General features: G+C 48.7%; 1 protein-coding gene across 4 annotated transcripts in view; it reads left to right on the top strand.

Moving 5' to 3' along the window:
- The window catches only part of RASA1 (RAS p21 protein activator 1), a 1,760,251-nt gene that overhangs the window by 716,359 nt on the left and 1,016,117 nt on the right, over window positions 1-27,775 (top strand). For all 4 annotated transcript variants that reach the window (XM_069627585.1, XM_069627584.1, XM_069627586.1 and 1 more), the window contains exon 15: window positions 25,723-25,799. In XM_069627585.1, coding sequence (XP_069483686.1) covers window positions 25,723-25,799 — 77 coding nt within the window. The remainder of the gene's footprint in view (window positions 1-25,722; window positions 25,800-27,775) is intronic.

Here is a 27,775-nt window from a genome sequence, read left to right on the forward strand (position 1 = left end):
TACGGTACCGCAAATTGCGGTATCGTAATTACCTCCAAGGTCCCTTTGCAGGTCCCATCCTTAACGGCTGGTAAAACCAGCCGTTAAGGTAGGGACCCACAAAGGGACCTCGTAGTAAGGCGGTATGGGTTTACCAGCACTGGTACCCTTACCAGTACCGGGAAACCCTTACCGCCATCCGTGTAATGAGGCCCAATGTGTTGTTTGCCCCTTATCCACTCAATTATGTTTTTCCCAAACATTTCCCCAAACAAGGTCTGCTATGCTGCTGCACAAGTGAAATAAAATGGCTTTTGTGCAACCCAAGAAGACAAACCAACATTTATGTGCAGCCCTCCTTCTAAGCCTTTTACATAACTTTGTGTGCTCCCAGAAAGCAGTACGAGGGGTAGCAGTTTGCTACCCCCATTTCCATTTTATTTAAAAAAATGTTTTAATAGTTTTACACAATAAATATCATACATAAAACAGTAAGATATATTGGGCCTCATTACAACCTGCCAGTCCGGCACCGTGCAAAATCCGTGACGGCGGTAAAAACGTTTCCGTGTCCGCAAGGTTGCGGAAAAACCATCCGATTACACGCTGTCGGTCGCGCGCACCACACGGACTCGGAAACGTTGTTACCGCCATCACAGAAAACCCCACGGAAATGGAAATAACGAAGCAACAAGTGGCGCTAAACCCGTTTCCGCCTCCGCCACCACGGACACGGAACCGGAAATACCATGATCGCCAAAACAGGAAACAGAGAGGCGGCCATCATATAAAAGCACAATCCATTGCCATCCAGAGCCAGCACAAGCACAATCCTAACTCTGAGAAGCCAAAAGGGACCACCAGCATGTCTGCCAGGATTCCTGCTCCAAGGCAGCGCAAACAGCGCTTCAGCGAGGCGGAGCTAACCGTCTTGGTGGAGCACATTGTGGACAATGCTGAGATGCTGTTCAGCGCCGACCAACGGCGTGCCACACAGCAGTGGAGGAAGGAGTGTGGGCCGAAGCTGCACGCAAGTGCACCGCCGTGGGCGTGGCAGTGAGGAGCGTGAAGGACTGCCACAAGCATTGGGACGACCTGAGGCTGAGGGTACGCAACCTCATTTCCACGCACCGCCAACGCAGCAGTGGGACAGGCGGAGGACCCCCTTCCCCACTGAGGCTGCAAGCATGGGAGGAGCGTTGCAGCAGCGTCCTCCACCTAGAGGGAATCCATGGGATCGGGCAGGCTGAGGCAGGAGTGAGCCCACCTGCAGATGCCGGTAAGTGCCCAAACATGAATGCCACATGTAAATATGCAGTTGTGAGTACTGGGCCAAAGGACCCATTAACAACCCCCCCCCCCTCCCCCAGGCAGTGCATGTGTGGGCCAAAGGACCCATGAACAACCCCCCCCCAGGCAGTGAATGTGTGGGCCAAAGGACCCATGAACAACCCCCCCCCCCCCAGGCAGTGCATGTGTGGGCCAAAGGACCCATTAACCCCCCCCCCCCCCCAGGCAGTGCATGTGTGGGCCAAAGGACCCATCATGATCCGTATGGCAACCAATATCACTGAATGCAGACACCAGCAATCAGATGCATGTGACTAACACTATTCAATGTACAATCTTAATGACGCATGTGATGCACCCATCTGCCACCACAACAACACTAATTGCATGCCCTTTGTGTCCCCACAGCCGTTTCTAGTGACACTGATACTGCACAACAGGCCAGCCAATCTGCATCGGCAAGTACACTAGCCACCGCCACCACACAGGAGGATGCTGCCGGCAGTTCTGCACCTCTGGCCACATTACCAGCCACTACAGATGTGCGGCACACCACCACCACCGACATCCCCACCGTCTCCACACTGGCTGAGTCTAGACAGGTGCCACGGGAACCTATCATGGACACCCAACACAACACCGAAGGCAGCAGCACTGCAGAGGGGGCGGCCTGCAGTGATAACAGTGCCCCGCAAGAGCACTCGGAAACGGGGCCACAGGGGGAGATGCCCACATTGGAAGACCTGGGCTCCTTCCATGAGCTGGGGTTCAGCCCCACTTCACTGGGGAGTCCCATGAGGTCGCCCACCCCATCCATGGCCGAACTGAATGCCCGCATGCAGCGGATGGAGGACCAGCAGGCTACCCTCACCCAGCTGGTGGAGGGGCAGCTAGAGGAATCCAGGCTGCAGAGGGAGAGCTACAGCGCCTCAGTGCGTCGCCTGTCGAGGTCCATTGGACGCTTTGCGAGCACCATAGTGACCCTTGCACGCCATGTGCGGGAGGGCAATGACCACACCTCCAGGCTTGTAGAGGCCATGTTGGTTGGCCAACAGGCAAATCTGGCACGGATGCCCTCAATCCCAGATTCTGGGCCATCAAACACTACCACCCCATCCAGCTCCACTACTGCCAGTCCAAGGAAGCGCTCGAGTAGGCTAACGGTTCCTTCGGGCAAGGTTGCACAGGCACAGAAGCGCACGCGGAAGTGATGGCATGTGTGTGGGGCAGTGGAGGACACATGTGGACTACAAGGGTGTGAGAGGGGTGGGCACGTTTGGGTGGTGGGGTAGGTAGTTTTGGGGGTTTGGACAATGGGCTCTGGGTGGGGGTGGGCACGTTTGGGTGGTGGGTGGCCCCGGGTGTACAGCTGCCCTAACCAATGCACCTTCTTCCCTGTTCTTATCACATCAATACATCACCATTTCAAATCAAGACATACATGTGTGGACATTGATCATTTATTTTGCAGTGCAACTATTAATTCATTGTCGTCACCATGTTTGTGCATTTCTGTGAATGTGCTGTGACTCAAAAGTAAATGCCAATCAGGGCATCCCGTGCTCTCTGGCCATCATGTGGACCCCCAGGGGGAGGCGGTGCCTCTCCATCCCCACCCCCATCCCCATCTCCATCCCCATCCCCATCCCCATCTTCCTCATCTGCGTCTGGTGGCATTGGGATGTTCCTGCGCAGGCATATATTGTGCAGCATGGCACATACGAGCGTGATTTTGCCCGTCTTCACTGGGCTGTACAGCAGTGATCCGCCAGATCTGCTCAGACAGCGGAAACGGGCCTTCAGCAGTCCAAATGTCCTCTCAATCATTCCACGTGTGCGGATATGTGCCCTATTGTATGCCTCTTCATGCCTGTTCCTTGGTCTCCGTACAGGTGTCATCATCCATGACGTGAGTGCATATCCCGCATCACCTACATGGGATGTAGATGGGGGAACATGTCAGTGTTTGTGGCATCATGTCCTCATCTGCTGCTGTGCATTCTTGTATCATCATTCATTCATGCATATGTACCATGCAGTGTCTGGAGGTATGTTTCGGCCATCACGAAGTATGTCGCTGACTGCATATGGGCCTACACATTAACTTGCATGTTTACTGTGCCCTGCGGGTGAAATTTGATTGTGTGCATGTCATGGTGCAGTGCTGTCCACACATGGCAGAGTGACTCCACTGTACGGAAGTAGTAAATACACGTCGTCTCATTTACACGCCTCCCGTGCTTTTTGGGGCAGTGTTTCAATTGAGGGTGGGTGTCTGCAGTGGCACAGGGTTAATGGGACAGTGACGGGATTGGCTGTGGCAGCGTGTGCACGGGCACATTGTGGTGCCCTGTCATGTCTTCCTTCATGATGTTTGGCATCCGCTGTGTATTTGGTAGATGGAAGGGGGGTGATGCATGTGCGGTCACAGCGGCACACTCACAATGCTCATTGGCCTGGACACACACACACCACTCCGACAGGGTTGTAGCATCGTCAGCTGTACTCACCCAATAGCCACATGCTTTGTCCGGCATAGCGTTCCATGTACCGTGGCAACGTGGAATTCCGCAGTACCATTGAGTCATGTGATGAGCCTGGGAAACGTGCACAGCAGTGTGTAATCAGTTGCATGGCATCACAAACCATCTGGACATTCAAAGAGTGATAAGGTTTCCTATTGCGGAACACCGCCTCAATTGCATGTGGTACTGTCAGCTCGACGTGGGTGCAGTCAACTGCGCCTATGCAATTTGGCATGCCTGCTATGGCATGGAAGGCCAACTTGGTGGCAATGGCCTCGGGGAGGGTGCGGGGTAGGGCTATGTGTTCCGACACATGGCGCAACAGAGCATCCAGTACCTGTACCAGGATTTTTGAGAAACACGGTTGTGATATGCCGTGCAGCTCACCAACCGTGTGTTGATAGGTGCCAGTGCCAAGGAAATGCAGAACCTGAGACAACCTTCAAGAGGGGGGGGATGGCGGTGGGGGTGTCAATTAGGCTGCTGATGTTGTCCTCAATCATGGCGGTGATGTGCAGGATTGTTGCACGGTCCAGCCGGTATAGGGTGTGGATCTGTCCTGGGGTGAGGTTCCAGGGTGAGGCCCTGATGCGTGGTATTGGTGGCTGGCGGCGGGGTCGGGCTGGCTGGGCAATGGGGTTTGCCATAGCTGCAGGGTTGGCTGGTTGCCGCCTGCGCCTCCTCCGCCTACGCCTCCTCCTCTGCGCCATTACTGCCACCATGTGCAGTACTGCCTGTTGGTTGACTAGGCCCAGTCCCAGTGCTACTAGACCTGCTGCCTGCATGGTTCTGTGTTGTGTTGGGCTGGGTGTGGCCCTTTTGTAGGCTCCCAGTGGCCTGCTAGGTCCAGCTGGGCTGATTTGGTGCACCTGTGCCCTGATTCAGTTCAGCAGGCAGTGTATAACGCCATGTTCGCGGTGGCGGCGGGTCCGCCACCGTGATCACGGTATTTCCGCCATTTTTTTCCCGGTATTTCCGTGTCCGCGCTAGTTGTGATGCTCACGGTGTTTAGTGTTGCCGGTAACAGAGGGGTTTCCGTGCAGACGGACTTAAGGGGAACCCTATTTCCGCGGTGGCGGTTTAGGGTGGTGCTATTACCGGGGCCGCGGGTCATGATTGCGCGGACATGGAAACGGTGCCGGTATGGTTTTACCGGCAGTGTTAATTCCGGACCGGAGTACTTGTAATGAGGCCCATTGTCTTGTCGGTTACATTAACAACGAGCTTCCTAGCAGAACATCTTACCGCTTTGAATAGCATGGTTTAGCAGCACCATGCTATGCCTGCAAGATTCGTCCGGCCTACACTAGTGATAAAATCTCCTCCAGCTGCAGATCGCTCCATCGTATATAATTGGCCACGGTCTTGTGACTAACATCTGCATAGATGGACCTTGTCCTGGTTGTCAGGTAAGAGAGCCTTGTTTTCATGTGTGACGTGTCACATATCACTGGGCGTACCTCTGCCCTGGCCAGAGACTGAAGTCACAGCCAGACCGCCTTATGGGCTTTCTAGTTCCTGACAACTAGTCATGTTACTTATGGCTCTACCACATTATATTTGCTAATCATGTCAACATTGTTGCTATGCCTGTTACAGCTGCACAGCCAGGGCATATGAGAGAACATAAAATACTGTTGATTTCAACACTGGCTTCGCAAGCATTGACCTCAGCTTAAAAAAAAAAGGCACACACGCAAATCAGGTGTCCGATGCATGAGCTATACCCGGTTACTCTAGGCTGTTCTTTAATTTTTATTTTTTTGTGCCAAATGTCTTATAATAAATCCTTACACATCTTAAATGCTTGCTTTGACATCTGTGCAGAGCTTGCTAACGCAGGTTTGAATCCTGGCAGGGCCAAACTCAGCCTTTCATCTTTCCGAGGTCGATAAATGAGCACCACACACCGTTGGTAATAATAAGCAGCGCTCAGATACCTGAGGGTTTGTAGTGCTATATTAATGCAAAATTATTATTATACCGTTCAACTATCATAAAACAAATAACATTCAATGCCCTTACACCAGACAAAATAAGAATCCATTTTTTACAATTTACAAAAACCCACAGATGCAAAGTTACTACCTAGTATCTAGATCGATCTTAAAATTCCATAACCATGAATACAATTAATATCCACACATTAGCAAAAATATTTCCTCTATAGATCTTAAAACTGTAATTGATAGTGAGACTTCTAAGCCATTCAAAATCTCATTCCAGGAGCGTTCATCACTATATAAACGTTGGCTGCTTAGAAACTTATTAAAATACTTGTGCCTTATTTCCAGTGCTGCAGGACATTCTGAAATCGGGGTTTCCAACTGCTCCCTACACGATCTCAAGGATTATTTCAACCCCTTACTAGCACAAGGAAACCTAATAGTGTACATCTCTGCTTAATATGGGTTTTCTCCCTTGAATAAGACTTCTCGAAAGAGGCTAGACTGTTTATTATTTGGTTGTATTTCACTGTAGCCATCACTATCAACATTATACTGGATATTGATTTAAATAGTTTGATTAGATCTTTAGTATGCTTCCCAAATTATCTTCAGATGTTCTGCTTCTGACTGTATACATTATGAAATATATATTGTCAAAAAAGTGAAATTAAACCCATTAAGATATTCATTTGAAAAGCAAATTCTTATTTAGCTGACCTAGGAAGGGCAGGAGCCCACCTCCTCCGCCGGACCCTGTCCTGCATCAGACCCTCGTCCGCCACCTCTCTGAAGAACACCGGACCAGCCTTAATCTACAAGTAAGCGCTGCCTACCATATGCAGAGGTTTGCACAGCTTACCTCGTAGAAATCTGCATTTCATCTTTTCACCCGACATCCTGAAGCCCTAACATGACCATTCTAAAATGGCCGACTTGCTAGCCAGAATTTTTGAGGTTGTTGCACCACCGTCTCACGAGCCTCTGATTGGCTATCCAGCATTATTTACTAACGGACCCCCAACCGGAGGCGGTACCCGGCCGCATATCCGAAGGGTCGCTTTCTAAAGGGCCTGTCTGCGTCTGTCCGCTGCTGGGCACGCGCCCTGGCCTACTGTCGCAGCATTGATACATCTGTAAGTAGAACTCTATATTCCTGCTTGACACAGCCTGACACTCTCGTGGCGGCACCAATAATCAAGTACGAGAGATCAAACCTATACTCGCATTGCGGTATAACTATTGAGCGCTGCACGCGCTATCCTCTAATGAGCATAGACCTGGTCAGTGTCCTTTAATGGTGCTAACCACCATGACCTATACCAACCCACCTCGCAGGAATTAACGTCTAAAACATGATTACACATAATTGTCATGTAGAACAATCTACTGTTTCAATCTAATAGCTGCATTTTAGTTGTTCTGCAAGAAATGTGTCTAACGCTGTACTTTGCTGGACCACAACCTACGGCGTTATGCATAATTATTCAGGCGCTCTCGTGACTCAACTGTTGTACTCACCAGCCCTTTGCTTAAACTTGAAATGTTGTTGGAATAGCCTATGCACCTATGCACTGTTGATGGAATAGCCTATGCACCCTGCTAGGCCTGCTGCCTTATTGCTGGAATAGCCCATGTACCCCAATTGTTAGGCCTGCTGCTCAAGTTTTGAAAATAACATACACACATCCTTGTTTAGGCCTCTTCTCCCACCTTAGACTTTGAACCTAACATTAGGCCTAACCACAACGTTCCTCGCTAAACTCAGACATTCTTAAATATCATGCACGCTGTGTTCACTAAGCCCTTGTTCGATGAACTGGATCGTCTGGGTGTCACCTACACCAACTACGCAGATGACACCCAGAACCTCCTTCATCTGTCGGGTATTTATGAAGATGATGTAGCATTAGTGAACAAAATGTATCTCATCATTCAGGCATGGATGGTCACACACGGCCTCTGCCTGAATGATGACAAAACGGAATTGCTAAAACTGAATTCAGATTACACCTCCTTCAACATCGATGGAAACAAGATCCCAGTGCCCAAAGAGGTAAAAACTCTAGGTATTTATCTCAACACCACACTAAATATACATAAACAGTTGAACGCAACGGCCTCAGCCACGGCTTACACTGGGAAATTAATCAGGGCATGCAAACCTACTCTCCAAGGAAAGCTGCATTACACTTGCCAGAGCACTAATACTGTCCAATCTGAATTATTGCAATGGACTATATTTGTGAGACAGAAATATGTGCTTAATAAACAACAAACCTTGCAAAACAATGCTCTAAGATCAGCTCTGAGCATCCCAAGAAGAGCTCACGTATCTGAAATAAGCAGACAATACAAATGGCTGCCAATCAAGGACAAGATTCAACTCAAAACCATGTCCCTCACCTATAAAGCAGTGAATCATGCCCCCCCCACTCCCCTTTGTACTTAACAGAAAAGTTTAAGCTAAATCCATCCCCCCGAGCCACTAGGTCAACTAACGCACTCGGCTTAATAGTCCCAAGATACAAATTAAAACATTCTGATGGGATCAGCTTCCCAGTCATGGCTGCCCGGCTGTGGAATACGTTCCCTCTATCCTTAAAAAGTTCTAAGTCATTTGCTAACTTCAGAAGTAACTCCATCAAATGGCTAACCGAGGAGCACTAACTTAAATATTCCTATCTACCACTCCACCCTAAACATCCAATCCTGACCTATGACCACAAAACCTGAATAACGTAGGGTCTTTATTGTTCATGCTCTAATCATCTATTTATGTAATTATGTCTCTTTTCTTCTGTAAATCCGACTTGCATATCATCTGTATCCCTGTAACCTCTGCAACCTTCGAATGCGCCCAGATAACCACGGGTTAAGGTGCATTTTTATAAATAAATAGACAACATATTCATTAACCAGTTTCTAGTTCGGTCTTAAAATTATTAAAATATATGTTCTGGTCAAGGCTAGACAAAGTAAGAGAGACCTAGTATTTCATGAAAAACCTCCACGGACATGCTTACAATGGCTTAATGACGTCAATTCTGTAAGCCACAGTAAGAACACATGTCTTGGATTTAAGGCCAGCGCACATGACTGCTTTGACAATAAAGCCTGTGCTATTTCACTGAGTAGCGTAACACAAACTTTGGGGGCCCCCCTGTGAGCCATGCTGAGCCGCCTCCCAACTCGGCAACAAATCACGGGTCACACCGCACTCTGGGCCTGCCTAGATTACCACGCTTGCACAATACGCAGTAACGTACTGCTGCAGGGGTACGCCGGAGACTGCACTAGGAGAAAGATATAAATGTGTTTTTAATGCACTATACAGCACACTTTCAGAGAAAAATTTGCTAACAGGCCAGAACATTTGCAATTGTTTTGTAGGGTGACACAAATCCAATACTTGCAAGTCTACAACAGTGCACAGAAACATTCATGCTTTAATGTGCTTTGCCATTAAAAATGCCATGCCACAATGAAAACATGTCCAACTGGCTGCACAATGTAGACCAGTGTGGACACGTAATAACATTGCAGTAAAGCATGCCAGGCCACATTTAGACATAACTAGACTGGTTGCACCAAAATGCCAGTCGAAGCACAAGCACTTATCATGGTTATTTTACCACAGATGCCCAGAAAAATATACAATGCTGCAGTACAAAACTGCTAGACTGGCAGCACCCAAATGCCAGTCTAGCCAGGAAATTACACTTAGCAGGACTTCTTTATCAGAGATGCCCAGTAAAAAATAAATAAAGCCAAACTAAGAAATTACTAAACTAGCTGCACCAAAATGCCACTAATACCACATATCATGCCTGCTTAGCCTGGACATGGATGACCATAGCCACACAATACCCATTCAAACGCCCCCCCCCCCACACACACACACACACACACACACACACACCCTCTCGTTCCCACCCACTGCCCCAAAACCAGCTTCTCTGCACAGAATTACCTCCACGTCCCTTTTCCTTGTCCCAGTGCTAGGTGAGTACTGGGATGAGGAAGAGTGGGACTAGGAGTAATGAGGAGTACAGGTAACTAAACCAAGCAATACCTCTGTCCCTCTACCTCAACCCAGTACTTGTGTATTAGGCAAAGTGCCTCATACCCAAGTACTGGGACGAGGAATAATAGGACTGAGTAATGAAGATTACCAATAAGTAACCAAAGGATTAAACACAAGTAGTGGTGCAACACCATTGAGCTGACTGGGTTTCAGCCCTCCCCCCCCCCCCCACACCACCACTGAAATCTTGGACTATGTTGACTCAACCTGGCTTCCCTACAGAGCTATTGCCAGACGGAACAGGACACCAATGTTAAACAGCACCTGGGTTTTACTGTTAACAAACGCCCGGAAACAGAAAACAATTCACTGGTAGTACCTTCATTCAAATGCATAATTCTTTAGACAATTGAAATTTTGATGTGGGTTTATTACTTGCATGCCAGGGAAGTGATTGGGTGGGTAGAGAGGGGACAGGAGACCGCTTATTCTCATAGCAGTCCATAAGTGGGTGCTTTCAGACTTCAAGGCAAGAGTTAACTGCTTGTAACATTGAAGCTGCACTAGAATAGTCTCAGAATGCATACAGAAGTTAGATGCCCCCACACAAATGTTTGCCCCTCCCCCACCAACCGTCAAGTTAGCACCTCTCCCAACATTTGAAGGGTTATCACCCCCCGAAATGTAGGTTTTCTTGAGCCGCTGAACAAAGGCACACAAACCATTCGCCATACAGGCACGCCATTCACCATAGACACCGACCCAGCCACCCGTACATTTAAGTGTGCACCCTTTCACCATACACTCAAACATGCACATGTCATGGGGTTGAGGGGAGCCCTATTACTTAAAAAAGAAATGTTTTTTTTTAAGTCACTATGACTTCATAAAGAAATTATTTCCATTAAGGACCGAACCACAATCAAAATAATTCCTTTATGAAGGCTAAGTGACTTCAAAAAGAAACTATTTATTTTCTAAGTCATAGAGCTTCCCCAACCCCATGAAGGCAAAGTGACTAAATATCTTTTATTTTTTATTTCTTAGAGTCCAAGGGCCCCCCCCAAAACACCCGTTACACCAGCGATTTCACTGTAAAAACACACTTGCAGTAGTCATCCCTAGTAGTGCCATTTTGTGCAGTGCTTGTTATGTCCATGGCCTGGTAGTGCTGTATTTCCATGTAAACGTTTCCAAACAAGTGGCAGGGTGGTAGGACCTGCTTTGCACCAGCAGGGAAATGTAACATCTCTCCACTGGCTCTCGGTTGCTGCAAGTATCAAATTAAAATCCCTCTGCATCATCCATAAGGCTGTCTGTGTCCGGGGACCACGCTATCTACAACTTGCTCTTACTAAATACTCTCCCTCCGGAGCTTTACGTTCCTCCGGAACCAACTCTCTGCGTGTCAAGTGCTTTGCAAAACAGCATGCTTGTGGCCGATCTTTCGTCGGCTGGCTCCCTCCTATGGAACATCCTCCCCCGTCCTCTTCATCTTGAGCTGGACTTCCTCAAATTCGGAAAGCTCCTCAAGACTTTCATTTTCACTTCCTCCTCCTCCTCCTCCTCCTCCTCCTCCCCCTCCCTCCTTTGCTAATCCCTGAGTCGCTGAGATTGGTGACCAGGACCCTTAAATGTCCACATGGGTCCTGGCCTCCCACCGCAATCACTTGCAGCCTCCACCCACTCCCAGCACTTGCCTTGGCGGCCACTGGCCTATGCTATCACAGGCCTCTGCCAGACACTTAACAGTTGCTTGCAACCTACTCCCTAGCACTTCCCTCCATGGTAATCCTCACATTTAAAGTGCATATCTGATTTTTATATTTTTGCCTTTGTTCTTGGGAGAAGATATCCGATAGGAGGAATGTCACTTCAAGGAACGCAATTCTTGCTTTGTTCTTTGTAAGTGTAGTGTTCTCATAAAGAGAAAGGGAGACCCTACGCGAAGGGACGAACGTGCAAGATTACCATCTGTAACTAGAAGGTGGAATCTTCCCATTGACGTGGGATTTGAAAAAGGCACCTATGCCGAAAACACGTGTCATCAGAAGGGCAACCTAAGATGGTGGAGGACACGGATGTGTATCTAATTAAAAAGAGTGAAAGAGAAAAAGAAACTATTCAGAGGAGATTAGCTGAAAGTGAAACTAGTGCAGGCAAAGTTGGTAATGGTCGAATGAGCATTCTGATTACAGAGCAGGGAGGGGTGAAGGGGCATTGATTTCCCTGATTGGTCTGGATTTCCAGTACTCCTAGCGGAAGTTAAATGCTGCAATGTCAGACAGGAGTCCCTAATGCATTTTATAGCTGCTGTCTATGATGGACGCCGATATCCCTCTGCCCAATGCACATCCATGGGCAGAGAATTGGCAGCATGACCAGTCTTTGCATTTGCAAAGAATTTTAAATACTTTAAGGACCACATCTCTACTGTGCAAGTGAGTGAAAGACACTTGCTGCATGTTTTTAGTCAGCTTACTTCTTCAGACGGGGGCATGAGCCCATAACCAACACCCCTATATTCAGCCACTCATCACCCCCAGCCTCCTCAGTGGCTCCAAATGTTTCAAAGTCTTGTGCCTGGAGGATATTTCCAATATGAGGCATCGGTGTGAGGAAATACTAATCATTCAGCCAAGGAATTTAACGCTGCTACAACCTCATAGTGTGCTTTCTCATTTGAAGCGTGAACAGATGCTAAAAAAGAAAGCACTTGCAGGGAGCTTGTTTAGGGGCTTGATACCCGGTATGGATCCATATGCGACAATAGTCACGTCCCCATGAGGTGATCTAGATTTGCAGCATATTCATAATAGGAAGAACCCATATAATTAGAAACTGTCCCGGGAGGAGACCTCGGGTGCAACAGGCTCATTTTGGAAGCAAGGCGATGCAGAGCAACACAGGTTCGATCCCTGGGTCCGCGCTTAGAAGCCTCTGGGTATTAAGCGTGTTATTAAAAAAAACCATTATAATTCTAACTGATGATATTGGAAATAAAATAACAATCTGACTAAGGACTCTGTGTACAGATTCTCAGACATCCAAGCCCTATGCCTGCAAACAAAATTAATTGTACCTGTCCCAACCACTAAGTAGCTGCAAAGCTAATTTAACGGTTAAATGTCTTGCTTTTTATAAAATAAATCAATTTTAGAACGTATTGCTTGTTCAATCGATTGCCTTTCTCCCACAGATTCCTCATCAGATAGATGTCCATTCCAGCATAAGCTGCTCATAAAACCTTTTGATAGGGGCAATAGTGCACCTCGACTAGGCCGTCGATCCGCCATTCCACTCTGGAATCTGCCCCAGTCCACTTTGACTTCACCAAGTTCCAGAAACTCCTTAAAACATTCCGCCTCTCCTCTCCCTTCTCCAGCATGGGGTCTGGCATGGATTCACATGCTTATGAATATTCCCGTCGTCAGGCTGGGAATCCCCAGTAACAGAAAAAACAGTTTCAATTTAGTTTCTAAACCGTCTTTCTCCTATAAACCAATCACTGAGCTTTGGGTCAATATGCCCCTAGCCAATGACTGCCCTCTACCTTAGCCCCTCTTCTGGCAGCCATCTTCATATTTTTACTGCACGGTCAAGTGTTGGGAATCCTCGTGCTTCGCTCTTCAAGCTTTTTGCTGCATTTTTCGCTTTGAGAGTTACTCTATTTTTTGGTAAAATCGAGCCCGTGTGCTCAATCGATCATCTTTCCGACTAACGGGGACCCGTTTTTCTGCTTTTTCAGCGCCCCTCAAGGACTGTTTCCGTCGCATGTTCTCCTTGGAGGCTTCCAGAAGATTCTTCAGGCCTACACCGTGTGGATCATGTCGGACGAGGAGGACGGCGCTTCCCTCTTCAAGCTTTGCTCTGACTGCGGTTTGTGGAATGTGTACATGGATGATGAGCTTTCCCAGTGCCTGTACTGCTTGCACCCGACGCATAAGGTGGAGGATTGTGAGTTTTGCTGTGGCTTCTCTAAGCGCACATTGAAGGATTGATGCCATCAGTTGGAAGCGTGGCTGCAGTCCAAGGCCTCTACTCCGGGTAGCACCCAGGGGCATGCCTCTCCCAGATCCGGCAAACCTGAGCAGGCTTCTAAGTCCTTTGAAGGCGCCCAACACAAGGCCAAGCATCGCAAGTCTGCTGCTGTCGTCCTCGATCTTCAGGTATCTCTCTGGATCGTCGTCCAAGAGGAAGTCCACTACCCCGGGGAAGTTGAGAGAGAATCTGGAGAAGGCCAGGCATGCTGTGGTGTCCGACCCTTCCGCAAGGGAGAAGGGCAAGGTAGACAAGGTGTCCGACACGGCCAGGAAGCAAAAGGCCATACCGGACACCTTTTCGTTAAGACCGTCGTCCTCCCTCGAGGTGGTGGCTTTGCTTTCGAAGGCCGTAGGGGTGGACCCGCAGCATACCCCTACAACGGCCAGGGTGTCTCTTCCTCCCAGGAGGGAGGCATCGAGCAAACCAGCTGAGAAGATGATGCCGGACCTGAGCCCGAGACCAACCCCTCTGGACCTGAAGAAGGGGTATGGGGAGCTTTGAAGGCCTCCAGGGTACGGACATTTCTTCGGCTGATGAGGATGAGATCATTTCCGTCCACACCGTCCAGGAGGGCGAGGACGAAGAGGGAAACGCTGGGGACTCGCCCCACGACAGCGACGACGACGACGTGGTTACCATCTATGGAGGCGATGAAGAAGGCCCGGAACTTAGCGCCCCTACCCCCCAGGTACCACATAGACCTCTCATTGGACACCCTCTCGACCCTCCACACACTGGTGTCTGAGATGCAGATGAGGATGCCAGCGACCCCACTGCCTGTTCCTCCCGTGGCGCTGACACTGGGGGTACCGGCGGCCAAGAAGAGGAGTCAGCCTATGCCTCCATGCCACCCAGGGAGACAGTCGGACACAGCGACAACGGGCACAGATGACAAGGGCAGGATGGGATACCTCCTGTCACCTCCGCCCAGAGCCTCTCTGTCTGATGAGGTGGGATCTTTACACGTGATAATTGCCCAAGCATCAGAGCTTTTCCAGCGAACGCTGGAGGGACCGGCTGGAGAAGTAGTTCAGGGTGCCGGACTCTGCACCCAAGTGCTTACGGTCTCAACTGTTGCCGGACTCTGTGGTCTCGGCGGCCGCCAGGAAGAAATTGTCAAGCTAGGCTTCCTCCTCTTCCTCCAGACAACGAGGGGAAGAAGTTGGATTCGATGGGTAGGAAGGTTATCATGGCCATATACGACCAGGAGCTTTGGTTTAAGCTGGCTCTGCTACTGGACTTCCTCCCCGATGACAAGTGGGTTGAGGCTTTGGAGATCTTTCTATAAAGAGAGCTGGCAGTGGACCTCTCCATCACAGTGGCCCTGGACATCGCGGACACTGGTGCTAGGGAGAATTCTCTTAAAAAGGCAAATTTCCCTTACCTATAGAGTCCCCCAGCAGCTTTGCTGGTTTTGAAGGGTTTCTTTTTTTCTCCTGCTAAGAGTGAGACACTTTTTCCCAATCTTAGGCATATTTCTGATGTGTGTTTTAGGCTATTTTTGTGCTTATGGGCTATGGAGTTACTGCCAGGATAACCACCCCGCTGTGTGAGTGACAGCTAGGCTGTATGAATGGGGGTTTTTCTGCATAAAAGCAGGGACCTGCGGACTGGAAGACAAAAGTCGCCACTGGACCTGAGAAATCCAAAGAGGAGAGAAGCCAAAGACATCTGCAGCGACTGAACCACCGGTGAAGCCCTGCTGCAGATCCTAACCACTTTTCTCCAACGACAAGAGAAGATGTTCATCTGCAAGAGCCTTCTTCCCTTGAGCTGTTGGGGCCAACCAGTTCGCCAATCGCCTTCCCAGACCTGCCTTGGTCGAATCGCCAGTGCCAAGCACTAGGAGGCCGGATAGCCAGGCACCCGTCCACCACAACCGCGATTTAAAGGAGTGTTAGGCAGAATCCTGTGCAGTGCCCTTAGGGACCACTACACACAATTAAGACTACAAGTGGTAATACAAGTTCACCTTTGGTACAAGCCTGTACTACTATATTAAAGTGGTAGCATTAGCGGAGCAGCCAGGCTTACGTCAAGAGTATATGAGCAGTAGCGGAGATTACACAAAGGGACCACAATTACTGTGACTCAAGCAAACACTGATTCAAAGTTTCAGGTAAAAAATATAAGAACATTTATTTTTAAACCATCTGTAAAACACAACACTTCCATAAAATTAAAACCACACGTAAAATACACTACAAACAAACAATTCTCTTGGCACAGAATAACTCAAGGTAAGTACCTTATGTTTTGGTGGACCGGTGTTGTGAAACAAAAGACGTTAACAGGAATACATATGCGATCACTTTTTGACAGCTCGGTCGTATTAACGAAACACGTATCCGCGGCGAGAAATGTTACTGGGGCAAAAACACACTTAGCACCTGGGCTAACCATAGAGAGTTGGGGGCAAAAATCATAGGCAATACTTTTGTCAAGGCAGACAGTATCAGAGAACACTCGCTGACAGAAATACAAAAGTCAATAGGCCGGAGCCAGTGTCAAGCGGAACCAGGTTCCTGTTGTCGGGGGTTTGTCAACAGAGGAAGCAAAAGTTATAAGAGGGAAGGAAGACCAGGGCAAGCCTTGGAGGAGGAGAAAAGGGATTCACCCTAGTTCCTCGAAGCAGAACACAGTACCTTATTCAAGGAAGAAGCTGGTGCCACGGCAGTTGTTCCTGGTAGTTTCCTGCAGACCCACGGTTTCTGGTACTTCGGTCGTGGAGACGAGACGAGAAGGACGACGTCTGGAGGGGTCTGCACCACTCGGGGATGAGGCCAGCAGCAGCGACGGTGAATAAAAGGTGCGCTCCTATAAAACAGGCGAAGCTCTTCAGATGGCTATCCGGACCACTACAGCAGGGTGCAGCGATTTCGACCACGAAGAGGATCCTCTGGCTGTGGAAGATGAGCTGGTTGACCCCACCAGGCCCAAGGGAAGAAGACTCCGGACTGGATCTTCTCTGGTCGTCGAAGGGTAGATAGCTCAGGACTGCAGCAGGGCTCCGCCGGGACAGGGTAGTTGCAGCAGCCATCTTCTCCGCTTCTCTTCGGTTCCTTGTAGTTCCAGTGACGACTCCGACTTCCAGCCCAAGAGTCCTGCCTGAGCCCCACACACCGTGGGTAATAATAAGCAGCGCTCAGATACCTGAGGGTTCGTAGCGCTATATAAATGCCAAATTATTATTATTATTATTTTATGCGAAAATCCCCCATTCACACAGCCTGGCTGTCAATCACGCAACAGGGGGGTTGTCCAGCCCGGACAACCACCTCAGCCAATCATGGCAAAGTGCGACTTGGGTTTCCTAGGATACCCTGTGCAGGGGGGGACTACACCCCTCCCTCACATTCAGCCCACCTAGAGACCCAGGCGCCCAGAGGAGGGCTTCTTGGCAGAAGCCCGCCAAAAGACGGTGAACAAAGAAAGCAAACCTCGTTTGCCGCGCAAAGTAAAAGACCAGAAGGACTTTAACAAAAAGAAATGGCGATTAAACCCAACCGGAGCAAAAAAAGTATTTAGTCAAGCGGGTTTATGTTCGAGGCTAATATAATAGCCTAAAACAATACCACGTTTATATAGTATAATCGGGGTAGAAATGTTAGGGTAGATACCACTGCCATTAGCCAAGTCTAAATGTTAAAAGAGCAAAACAAAGCTCAGAGGCACAGACAACAAGGGGTAGGATTTAACCCTTTCCAGTACTCCATGTAAGATGGGTTGTACTGGGTCTGTAGTTAAAAATGACTATGTAAAGTTAATGGCAACGTTACCTGTTTCTGGGGGACAGTAGTCAGCCCCAGAAAAAGGAGTCATTGGGAAGTCTTAGAGACAACCCTGTGTTACTGCACTGAAGGTGCTGTGTAACATACACAACAAGTTGGGCTCATGGAGTGGTGTGCTCCAGAGTCCAAGATCACACAACAAGTAGAAATGCACATGACAAAACACTGGTAAGAGTGGGGAAAAAGAGGCACACTCTTACCAAGTGGAAAAAATAAACTCCAGAAATTCAGCAAAGCCGCTGGGGGACTCACTAGGTGAGGGAAATTAGCCATAGAATGAGAATTCTCCCTAACAAGGAGCGTACCTTTTAATCAGTTTTGGCATCACCGCGACTGGCTTCTTCCCTGGGCAGTGCAGTGACTTGAACCTTCCTCCACGACGAGAGCCTCTTTCTCTGCTGGATCTCCCGAACTGCAGGAACTGCCAGGAACTACTGCCGCCGCAGGAGACTCATCCACTTTCAAGTTACATTGTTCCGCCAGGCCTCCCATTTCATTGGGTACTGCTAAAGGTGTTTTAAATCCTTTACTTACCTTCTGGGCTGGCCGTCCCTATCGTCTTAACATTATTATTTTACCTTCTGCACCCTCCTTTCCAACCATTAAACAAAGACTTGACTGCAGCTACTAGAACCGTTTGATCCTGGGCACTTTGCCTTGTACCACTGACTCTGGCACAGGCCTATTGACTCTGGCTAAATCTGTTACAACTGCCTTCTATAGATTGCTTTTCATCAAGAAATGTGTTGGTGCATCTAAAACTCTTATAACCACCTTTCCTTCCCCCTTATGTATTGTTGAAGTGCCGTTTTGCTTGGTTTTCACCTAAGTATTGCTTATGCTAAAATACTACCTTGCCTAACTTGTTCACAATCCAATTGGGAAGTGTTGCTGGTGTGTTTAGGAGTCTAACCCTGTATAACTTGACCTTTCCCCTCCCTCTGAAGAAATTGTTAGAGTGCTATTTCTGCTTGGTTTACACTGCCATTTTGTTCAGTTTTCACTGTGGCTCAAACTGGTCTACAATTTAAATAGGGATTGTTTACTTTTCTTGACTGTTTTAACTTGCTTTAATGATAGTGATTTGTGTGTTGGATTCAGAGTGTGTAAAATAAATATATATATATATATTGTTTTTGATACAAAGCTTTGGTCTGTGTTTCCTTGTACCATAGTACTGTAGTCCTATTGTGTAAACCCTGAATACTGCTCATCTCCCTCTTGAGATAAGACTGACTGCTCAGCCACAGCTACCAACTATATATTTGTGGTACAGACTGATACCAAAGGGGATTTATTGCATATACCTGTAGTCCTAATCTTCTGTAGTGCTCCCTAAGGGAACTGCATAGGATTCTGCCTGACAAAGGGTTTCTGCCAGATGGGGAACAGAGTTTGTCTTCACCATTGTTTTAGCTCAAGGCCACCAACTTTAGACACGAGGTCCAGACAAGGTTTTGGACATGCCCTTTGACGAGGACAACCTGCTCAGGAAGGCTGTGGATGAATCCCACAAGGCCATCAAGATGGACAAAGAGATGGCACGTGCCATAGGCACCCTACAGCAAAGATGACCGTACTTTCGTTCCTCAGGAGGAAAGTCTATCTGCTCTTTGAAGGGTTTCGGGGGCAGCTCGCCCTCTTACCGCCAGCCCTCCCATTCCTCAACCAAAGAAGCCAACAGGGGTCGTCCATGGCCTTCGGGGGAGGATGTCGTCGGGGACCGCAAGGCAGCCCGTCTACCTCCAATCAAAATTGAAATGGCCAGGACGTCAGGCACCCACCTGTGTAACCCGGTGGGAGACCGGCTGGCGAACTTTGTAGGCGTGTGGGAGACCATCTCCACGGACAGATGGGTGCTGGACGCTCTCGCCCACGGACACACCTTAGAATTCCAACTAAAGTGTCCGCGAATACCACCGGTGGCCCAGCAGGAAAACCACGTCCCTCAGCTGCTGCTGAAGGTTTGGGCCATGTTACAGAAGGGGCTACAGAGCTGGTTCCACGGCAACTCCAGGTCTCTGACCCGGGGTTGAGGCCCATTCTCGACCTACGACGGCTCAACTAATACATAAAGTCTCAGTAGTTCTGGATGGTCATCCTGCAGCATGTGCTCGGCCAGCTGGAGGAAAGGGACTTTGTCGTTGTTGGATTTGGGGGACGCGTACTTCAACATCCCCATACACAAAGGACACTGCAAGGTTCTACTCTTCGTCATTCAGGAGAAGCATTATCAGTTCAAGACCCTTCCATTTGGGCTGAAGTCGGTGAAGACTCTGGGCGCCAAGTGCTTGGCGCCGGCCCATCTGCACTGCAAGGGATCCACGCTTACCCCTACAAGTACGACTGGCTCATCCGGGTCAAGTCAAGGGACACCGCAGTCGAACACACGGAGCAGACCGTCCATCTTCTGGCGGATCTGGGGTTCTCGGTGAACTATGCAAAGTCCTGCTTAACTCATTCGCAGGATGCTCTGTTCCTGGGATCCAAGCTCAACACGGTGTCATGTCCAGCATCACCGTCGGAGGAAAGAATATCGGCCATCTTGGGCAAGGTGCAACGGCTGTTGGCACTGAAGATTGCCACAATGAGGACCATCAAGTCGCTGCTCGGCATGTCATGCATTTACCTGATTCGGTTCTGCAGGTCACGGATGCAGCCTCTACAGGAGTTCCTAGATGCCCATTGGGACCAGGTGTCTGGAAGCTTCCAGGACAGGATCATGCTCGATGAGGAGTTCTGACGAGCGATCAGATGGGGAGGCGTACGCTCCAATATCGCCGGGGGCACGGATTTCCAGAGCCCCTGTACCAGGAGACGGTCACAATGGATGCATCGCTGTAAGGATGGGAAGCCCACACCGGCCACCTTCACACCAGAGGCCTGTGGAAGGCGGAAGAGAAGACGCTACACATAAACGTATGGGAAGTGTTTTGGGCCCTCATGTCATTTCTGCCGTCCCACCAGGGCAAGGTGGTGAGGGTCTTCACAGCTCATACCATCACAATGTTTTACATCCGGAAGCAGGGGGGCACCAGATCCCCGGCACTCTGCAGGGAGGTGCAGGATTTGTGGCACTGGGCCATCGCCTAGGGGATGTTCGTCATTCCATTCCACCTGGCAGGAGCAAAGAACACGGTCGCCGACTCTCTCAGCAGGGAGCTACGCTCTTGCCATGAGTGGGAGCTTCGGCAAGACCATGTTGACAACCTGTTTGACAAATTGGACAATCCCCAGATTGATCTGTTTGCGATGGCGACAAACACCAAGGGGAGCATGGGGGACACATTATCATTCCCCTGGGGCGGCCTGTTTCTGTATGATTTCCCTCCGTTGCTACTTCGAGTTATCAATCAACCCAGACGGTGCCGGTACAGGATGATCCTAGTCACACCAGCGTGGCCGAGGCAGATCTGGTACCATGGCCGCCTTAGCATGTCAGCGTCCCCTCTAGTCCAGCTGCCATTGGTCGCGGATCTTCTCGCCAGGGAAGGAGGCACAATTCTGCACCACGACCCACGATCCCTGAAGGCCTGGCTTCTGCAGCATTAGAATTCAGGGTTACAGCAGACTGCAAGGAGGTACTCGCAAAGACCAGGGCGTCATCTACTTTGAAATGCTAAGTACTAAAAAGGAAGCGATTTGCAATTTGGTGCTGTTCCCAGAAGATCGACCCTCTGAGCGTCGCGGCCCCTCAAGTACTTCCATATTTGCTGTAGTTGGTGTTAGGCAGAATTATATGCAGTACCCTCTGGGAACACCACACACAATTAAGACTGCAAGTGACAGTACAAATGCACCTTTGGTACAAGCCCGTACTACACAGTTGGTGGTATCGATGGCTGAGCAGCCAGACTTTTCTCAAGAGTAAGTGAGCAGTACAAGATAGTTACACAAAGGACGGCAATTACTATGATTCAGGTAAACACTGACTCAAGGTTTTCAAGTAAAAGGATATACATTTATTTCACTCTTCATTTGTATAACATTACACTATTATAAGCAGTCTAAAAATCACACTCTTAATACACCACACCACTACCTTTAAATTCCAGACAAGTTAAGCTCACAAAATGAAGTGGGAGCAAAATGGCACTCTAGCAATTTAAAAGGGAGGGAAAGACCAAGTTAATAGAAATTAAATCAAACCAACAGGTAAGTACTCAGGGCAATTGAACAAGAGGAACTACAGTGCTAGAATCAGGCAGAAAAGGCTTAGGGCCAAAGTCAGTGGGTCATAAGTCTTTTGCTCAAGATCATACAGTTCAGGGTTGTTTGCGGTAAAGTTTGTGCCACGGATTCCGGACGAGGTTGGTTGATAGAAAAATTAGTTCAGAGAAGAGAAGGACAACTGTGGCTCTGTTGCAGCAAATTCGACCAGAGGAAGGGTCCTGGCTTGCAGTTCGGGCGAACTGGGTGGTCCCACCAGCTCAAGGGAAGAAGTTTCCTGGATGATCTTCTTTGTCGTCGGATTCTGAAGATTCGGACCTGCAGCAGGGCTTCACCGGGCGGTTCAGTCATTGTACCGGTCCTCTTCCATCATCTCCTCATTGGTTCTTTCGTTCCAGTGACGTTTCTGCCTTTCCAGTCCCACAGACCTGCTTTTTATGCAGTTTTCCCCCATTCATACAGCCTGGCTGTCAATCACACAGCAGGGTGGCTGTCCTGGCAAGGGCAGTCCCCTCAGCCAATCAAACAGGAGTGCGACTTGGGTTACCAAGGGAACCCATGGCAGGGGGTCCGAAGATGCCTCCCTCATATCCTGCCTACCTAGACTTTCAGGTGCCTTAAGAAGGGCTTCTGCGCAGAAGCCCGCGAAAAGACGGTGAACAAAGGAATCATCCCCGGTTTGGCGCGCAGAGAATAACACGAGAAAGACTCTAACAGAAAGAAATGGCGAATAAACCTAGCTGGAGCCAAAATAAAATGTAATTGGTCAAGCGGGTTTATGTTCGAGGCTAATATAATAGCCTGAAACAATACCATGGTTATATAAGATAACCGCGGTAGAAAAGTTAGGGTAGTTACCACTGCCACTAGCCAAGTCTTGATGCAAAACAAGGCTCAAAGAGACCCAGACAAAAAGGGATAGGAATGAACCCTTTCCAATACTCCATGTAAGATGGGGTGTACTGGGTCTGTGGTTTAAAGTGACTAATAATAAAGTTAATGGCAACTTTACCTGTTTCTGGGGGACAGTAGTCAGCCCCAGAAAATGGAGTCAGTGGGAAATCTCAGACAACCCTGTGTCTCACTGCACTGAAGGTGCTGTGTAACACATATGAAAAATATGAGGTATGAGTAGGTGAGGCTCCAGTGCTCAAGATCACACAAAGTGAAAACACACACAGCAAAACACATGTAAGAGTGGGAAAAAGGCTCACACTCTTACCAGGTGAAAAAAATAAATCCTAGAAATCTAGTAACGCTTCGGAGGGACTGCTTAGGTAAGGGAAATCAGCCATTTATGAGAATTCTCCCTAAAACTTGGCTAAATCTGGGCTGGCTCACGCCTCCATCAAAGTTCATTTGGCCAGATCCAGATCCCCAGGACGACCTTCCTTGCGGTCGCACCAGTTATTAAAGGAATTCATTACGGGACTATTATGCTCGTTCCAGCCGGCGAAGGTTCCGGCCCCGGTGTGGGAACTTAATGTGGTACTTAATAGGCTCATGGGAGGCCCCGTTCAAGAATATGCATTCTGTCCCACTCAAGTTTCTGTCGTGGAAGACAGATTTTCTCGTGACCATCACCTCTGCACGACAAGTGGGTGAGATCCAGGCTCTATCCTGTAAACCACCTTACTTGACTTTCCACGAGACGAGGTTGGTGCTGCGGACGCACCCTTTCTTTATGCCCAAGGTGCCGTCGGACTTCATCTCAACGAGCACTTGGTGTTACCTGTTTTCTTCCCGTCGCCTTCGTCACCTGCCGAGAGGACTTTGCACCCGCTGGATGTGGCTAGAGTGCTGAAGTTCTACGTGGACCGCAAGAAGACTCACACCTTCACGAAATTCTACTGCATTGACTGGGATTCCAGGGAGGAGTCCAGAGTCGGCCCGGCAGTGCTGCGCAACCTGTTCGCCTGAAGGTGGGCCTGGTGAGGAGGTAAGAGATGATTAATGTTCAGTTGATGAAATGCTTAATGTTGAGCCTTGCCACCTCCCGTGGTTGCGCATGTGTGTACTGCTATGTATATTTTTGTATTCATGCGCATGTGAATCCATGCCAGATCCCATGCTGGAGAAGGAACAAGTTACTTACATGTAACTGTTGTTCTCCAGCATGGGTCTGGCATGGATTCACATGTGAACCCTCCCTCCTACTACCCTCCTACTACCCCTCTGCGGCTCTTCTCTTGGTCCTACTGCCACTTTACGTGCTACCAAATCTGAAGATGGCTGCCAGAGGAGAGGCCTAGGTAGAGGGCAGTCATTGGCTCGGGGCAGTATGACCCAGAGACCAGTGATTGGTTATTAGGAGAAACAGTTCAGAAACGAAACTGAAACTGATTTTTTCTTTACTGAGGATTCCCAGCCTGATGACGGGTAATATTCATGAGCATGTGAATCTATGCCAGACCCATGCTGGAGAACAACAGTTACAGGTAAGTAACTTGTTCCTTATTTGTGTCATGATGACTCCGTGGGGCGTCTAGGTTTTGCGTTTGTTGTGGTCCAGCCTCTTGGGGTTCTTTTCCCTTGGAACGGTTCCCTGCCGTTGGTTTGGGTTCCCTCCTTCTCCCGTAGATTCATGATCCGTTCTCCTTCCTCGTTCATGGTGATCCTCTCTTGTTTCTCCTCCCATGTGAATAGTAGGCCGAAGGGAAATGTCCATTTATAACGAATCTGTCTTGCCGTCAGTTTTTTTGTTATTAGTGACATCTCCCTGCTTTTTTGGAGGGTGGACTGAGCTAGATCTTGGTAGAGTTGTATATCTGATCCATTCATTCATATATGGTCCAGCATCCGAGCTTTCCGCAGGATCTGTTCTTTTTGAGGGTATGATGCCATTGCGATCAGGACGTCTCTCGGGCGGGACACTAGTTCTCCCATGCGGCGGGGGCCCACTCTATGTATCCTATCCATCTGGATTACTGCTTCTTCTGCCTCTTCTAGAATGTCTCATAAGACCTGCTGCACTGCTTGTTGAGGTCCTTGTCTTGGACAGTCTCTGCCATATTTTTGATTCGAATGTTGGACCTACGGGGGTGATTTTCTAGGTCCTCGCAATGGATTTCCACTTCGGGGAAAGAACTACCTCTGGGGATCAGAGCCCACTCCATCAGAGGAGTGGCTGCCTGTCCAGTGATGCAAAGAGGCACACCAGTGAGGAACTGCTGCATACTTTTACCAGACACAACAGCCTGGAAGTGGCCCGTGGGGCTGACACTCAATTTGGAAGAGCGGTCCTGCAAAATGTTTTGCTGTAAAGGGACTTTCATTCCACCTCCTTCTCGAGTACTGCTTGGGGAGGCTATCTGATGAGGAATCTGTGGGAGAAAGGCAATCCATTGAAGGAGAAATGACTTACTGTAATGTTCTTTCAATGGATTCTACTCTCGCAGCAACCGCATCACCCTCCCATTCATCCCCGCAATGAAAGTGCCTGGTCAGTGTTTGTCTTTCTCCAAGACAGGAAGAGGTGAGCTCTGGTTTTGGGGACTGTTGTCCTTTTCTGGTTAGGTAGTGCTTCCTTCTGCAGTCTCTACTTCACCAAAAAGAAAAACAGTTTTCAAAATTGGATTTTGTTTTTCTATTGACTTTTGGCTAGTTGGCTGTATTGTCTAGTTTTCCTCTGCAGCGGCTGAGTTTGCAGGGAAAAAGGTGAGGAACTGAGGTGCACAGGGGGTGTAGTGATTCAGTATATGTACGATAACCGACGTCCTGTCGGGAACCAAAGGGTCGAGGCAAGGCGGATGGACTGCCGAGTTGAGGTGGTATACATCCCTTGTCAAAATGTTTTCCGAGCAGCTGACGCTGGAATGGATATCTATCTGATGTGGAAACTGCAGGAGAAGAATCCATAGAACAGTACATTAAGTAATTTATCCTTCTCAAATCATTGGGGGGGGAATGTTGCCTTTATTGAATGCATATACATCTCTCTTTTTCTGCAGTGATCTTTCAGCGGAATTTAACCGATTTGAAATAAGTCTGAGCAACAAAACAAAAAGAAACAAAGATCCTGATCTTCGTAAGTATTGTTTACTTTACTTTATAACCTCTTCGTTTATGTTGAGCATTCTTTTGTTTTGGGCAGGAGGAACAACCTGTCTCAGTAGCAAATGCACAGGAAGTTTGAGGGAAGATGTGCTGGAAATGCTTTTGGTGTGTTGTACCACTTTACTTTAGCGCCCACAGTGTTAGAGGGGTGGTACTGTCTGAAATGTTGTGACTTAAGAAAGCGGTCACTGATTTATGTCCTACTTGGATATCTTGCCAGAAGCACACTAGTATTGATGATGAACTGGTAAGCACTATTTTGTTTTAAAACTTGTATTTATTTAGCTTGACAACACAGACAGGAAGCGAGCGGCATATAAAAACAGACAATGTCATATACAATAAAAGTAGACAGACTTCGGTAGAGCGTGCATTCAAGGTGATGACAACTGAGTCGCATCCAGGCATATGCACAGACTGCAGGCAGTGCAACAAATCATAAGACAGTAGCAGTAGGAGGGGGTTACAGATGATGCATCCTCGGAGTCTGTGGCAATAAAGTCTATATAGGAACGGAACAGCAACCAAATGTTCCTGGGCCTGGTAAGCAATGACTGTTGATTGGACCAGATTTCCTCAGTGTCCGAGGCCCATGTAACAGACCTAAGCCATTGTGCGTGTGAAGGCGCTCCGGGGCGGAGCCAGCATAATAGAATACAACATGTAGCAAGGAGCATGCAGAGACGGGACAGTTTCTTCGAGTCACGGCCCAGATCAGGAAAGTCATGAAAAAGACAATGTGACGGGGACGGGATGATAGTATGGTCTAGAACTGCAGACACGGTAGAGCAGATTTCTTCCCAAAACAGTTAGGTGAGAGCAGGACCAGATCATATGTATGTACGTGGCGCTGTCAGATCTACATATCTGGCATCTGGGGGAGTAGTCCCGTGACATGCGGTGTAGCCTACTCGGAGTGTAATGACATCTATTTAAAACCTTAAATTGAATGAATTTGAATCGGGAATTGAAGGACACATTATGGGTGCGTGCACAAATGCGACCCCCAACGTTGGTCAGTCATCGCCATCCCCAGGTCCTCCGCCCATGAGCGTTTCATTTTTTCGAACTGAGGGATAGATTTAGTTTGTAGCAGAGCATATAACCTGGAGATCTTCCCTCTGAAGGAGTTGGCGCTTCCTATTTCAGCGATAATAGGATCATCCTGGGGTATCGTGGGGAAGCTAGGAGATCTGAGTTTAAGGAGCCTCCGATGGCCCGAGCATTGAAGCCATGCGGCAGGTTTCCATCGTAGGCTCAGCGGGAGGTCGGGCCACTCCAGGAAGTTCCCCTGGTCGAAGATGTCGCCAACTGAGTCCTAACCCGCTTCGGCCCACTGTTGTGCAATAGACAAGGGGATACGTGGGATTCCTGGAAGGAAATTCCAGAGAGGAAGGCTGCCATGGAAGGGGTAAGACCCGTCGGACAGTCTCCAGGCCTTGGAGTGACCAAGGGATGTACTGACGACAGGATCATGGGAGTTCCGTCCCAGATGTAGGGGGGCGAGAATCAGTGATCGGATATCTTGTCCCCTGACCGCCAGCTGTTCGAGCCTGACATGTGGGGGAGGGTCAAAAGTGTTGAACCAGTACGAGGCAAATTGGGCCTGGGCCACGATCCAATATCTGAGAAAATCAGGAGCTGCAAACCCTCCACTCTCCATGGGAGCGGTTAATGTCACAAGTTTGAGTCGGACTGCACCAGAGTGCCACAAGAATGCATTGACAGTACGGGTCAGTGTTAGAAAGAAGCTATCTCCAGGCCATAGAGGCAGATTAATGAATCGATATAGCAGTGGAGGAAGCACGGTCATCTTCAGGATACCGATCCTGCCCGCTAGGGAGATGGAGTCTCACCCAGCCTGCAGCTTTCGCGCAAGGGTCAAGTATTTCTGATAATTCTCCTTATACAGGACCTTAGTATAGCGTGCCACCTCAATGCCCAGGT

The sequence above is a fragment of the Ambystoma mexicanum genome, chromosome 6p, assembly GCF_040938575.1.
Source record: "Ambystoma mexicanum isolate Mex_15411 chromosome 6p, UKY_AmexF1_1, whole genome shotgun sequence".
Classification (NCBI taxonomy): domain Eukaryota; kingdom Metazoa; phylum Chordata; class Amphibia; order Caudata; family Ambystomatidae; genus Ambystoma; species Ambystoma mexicanum.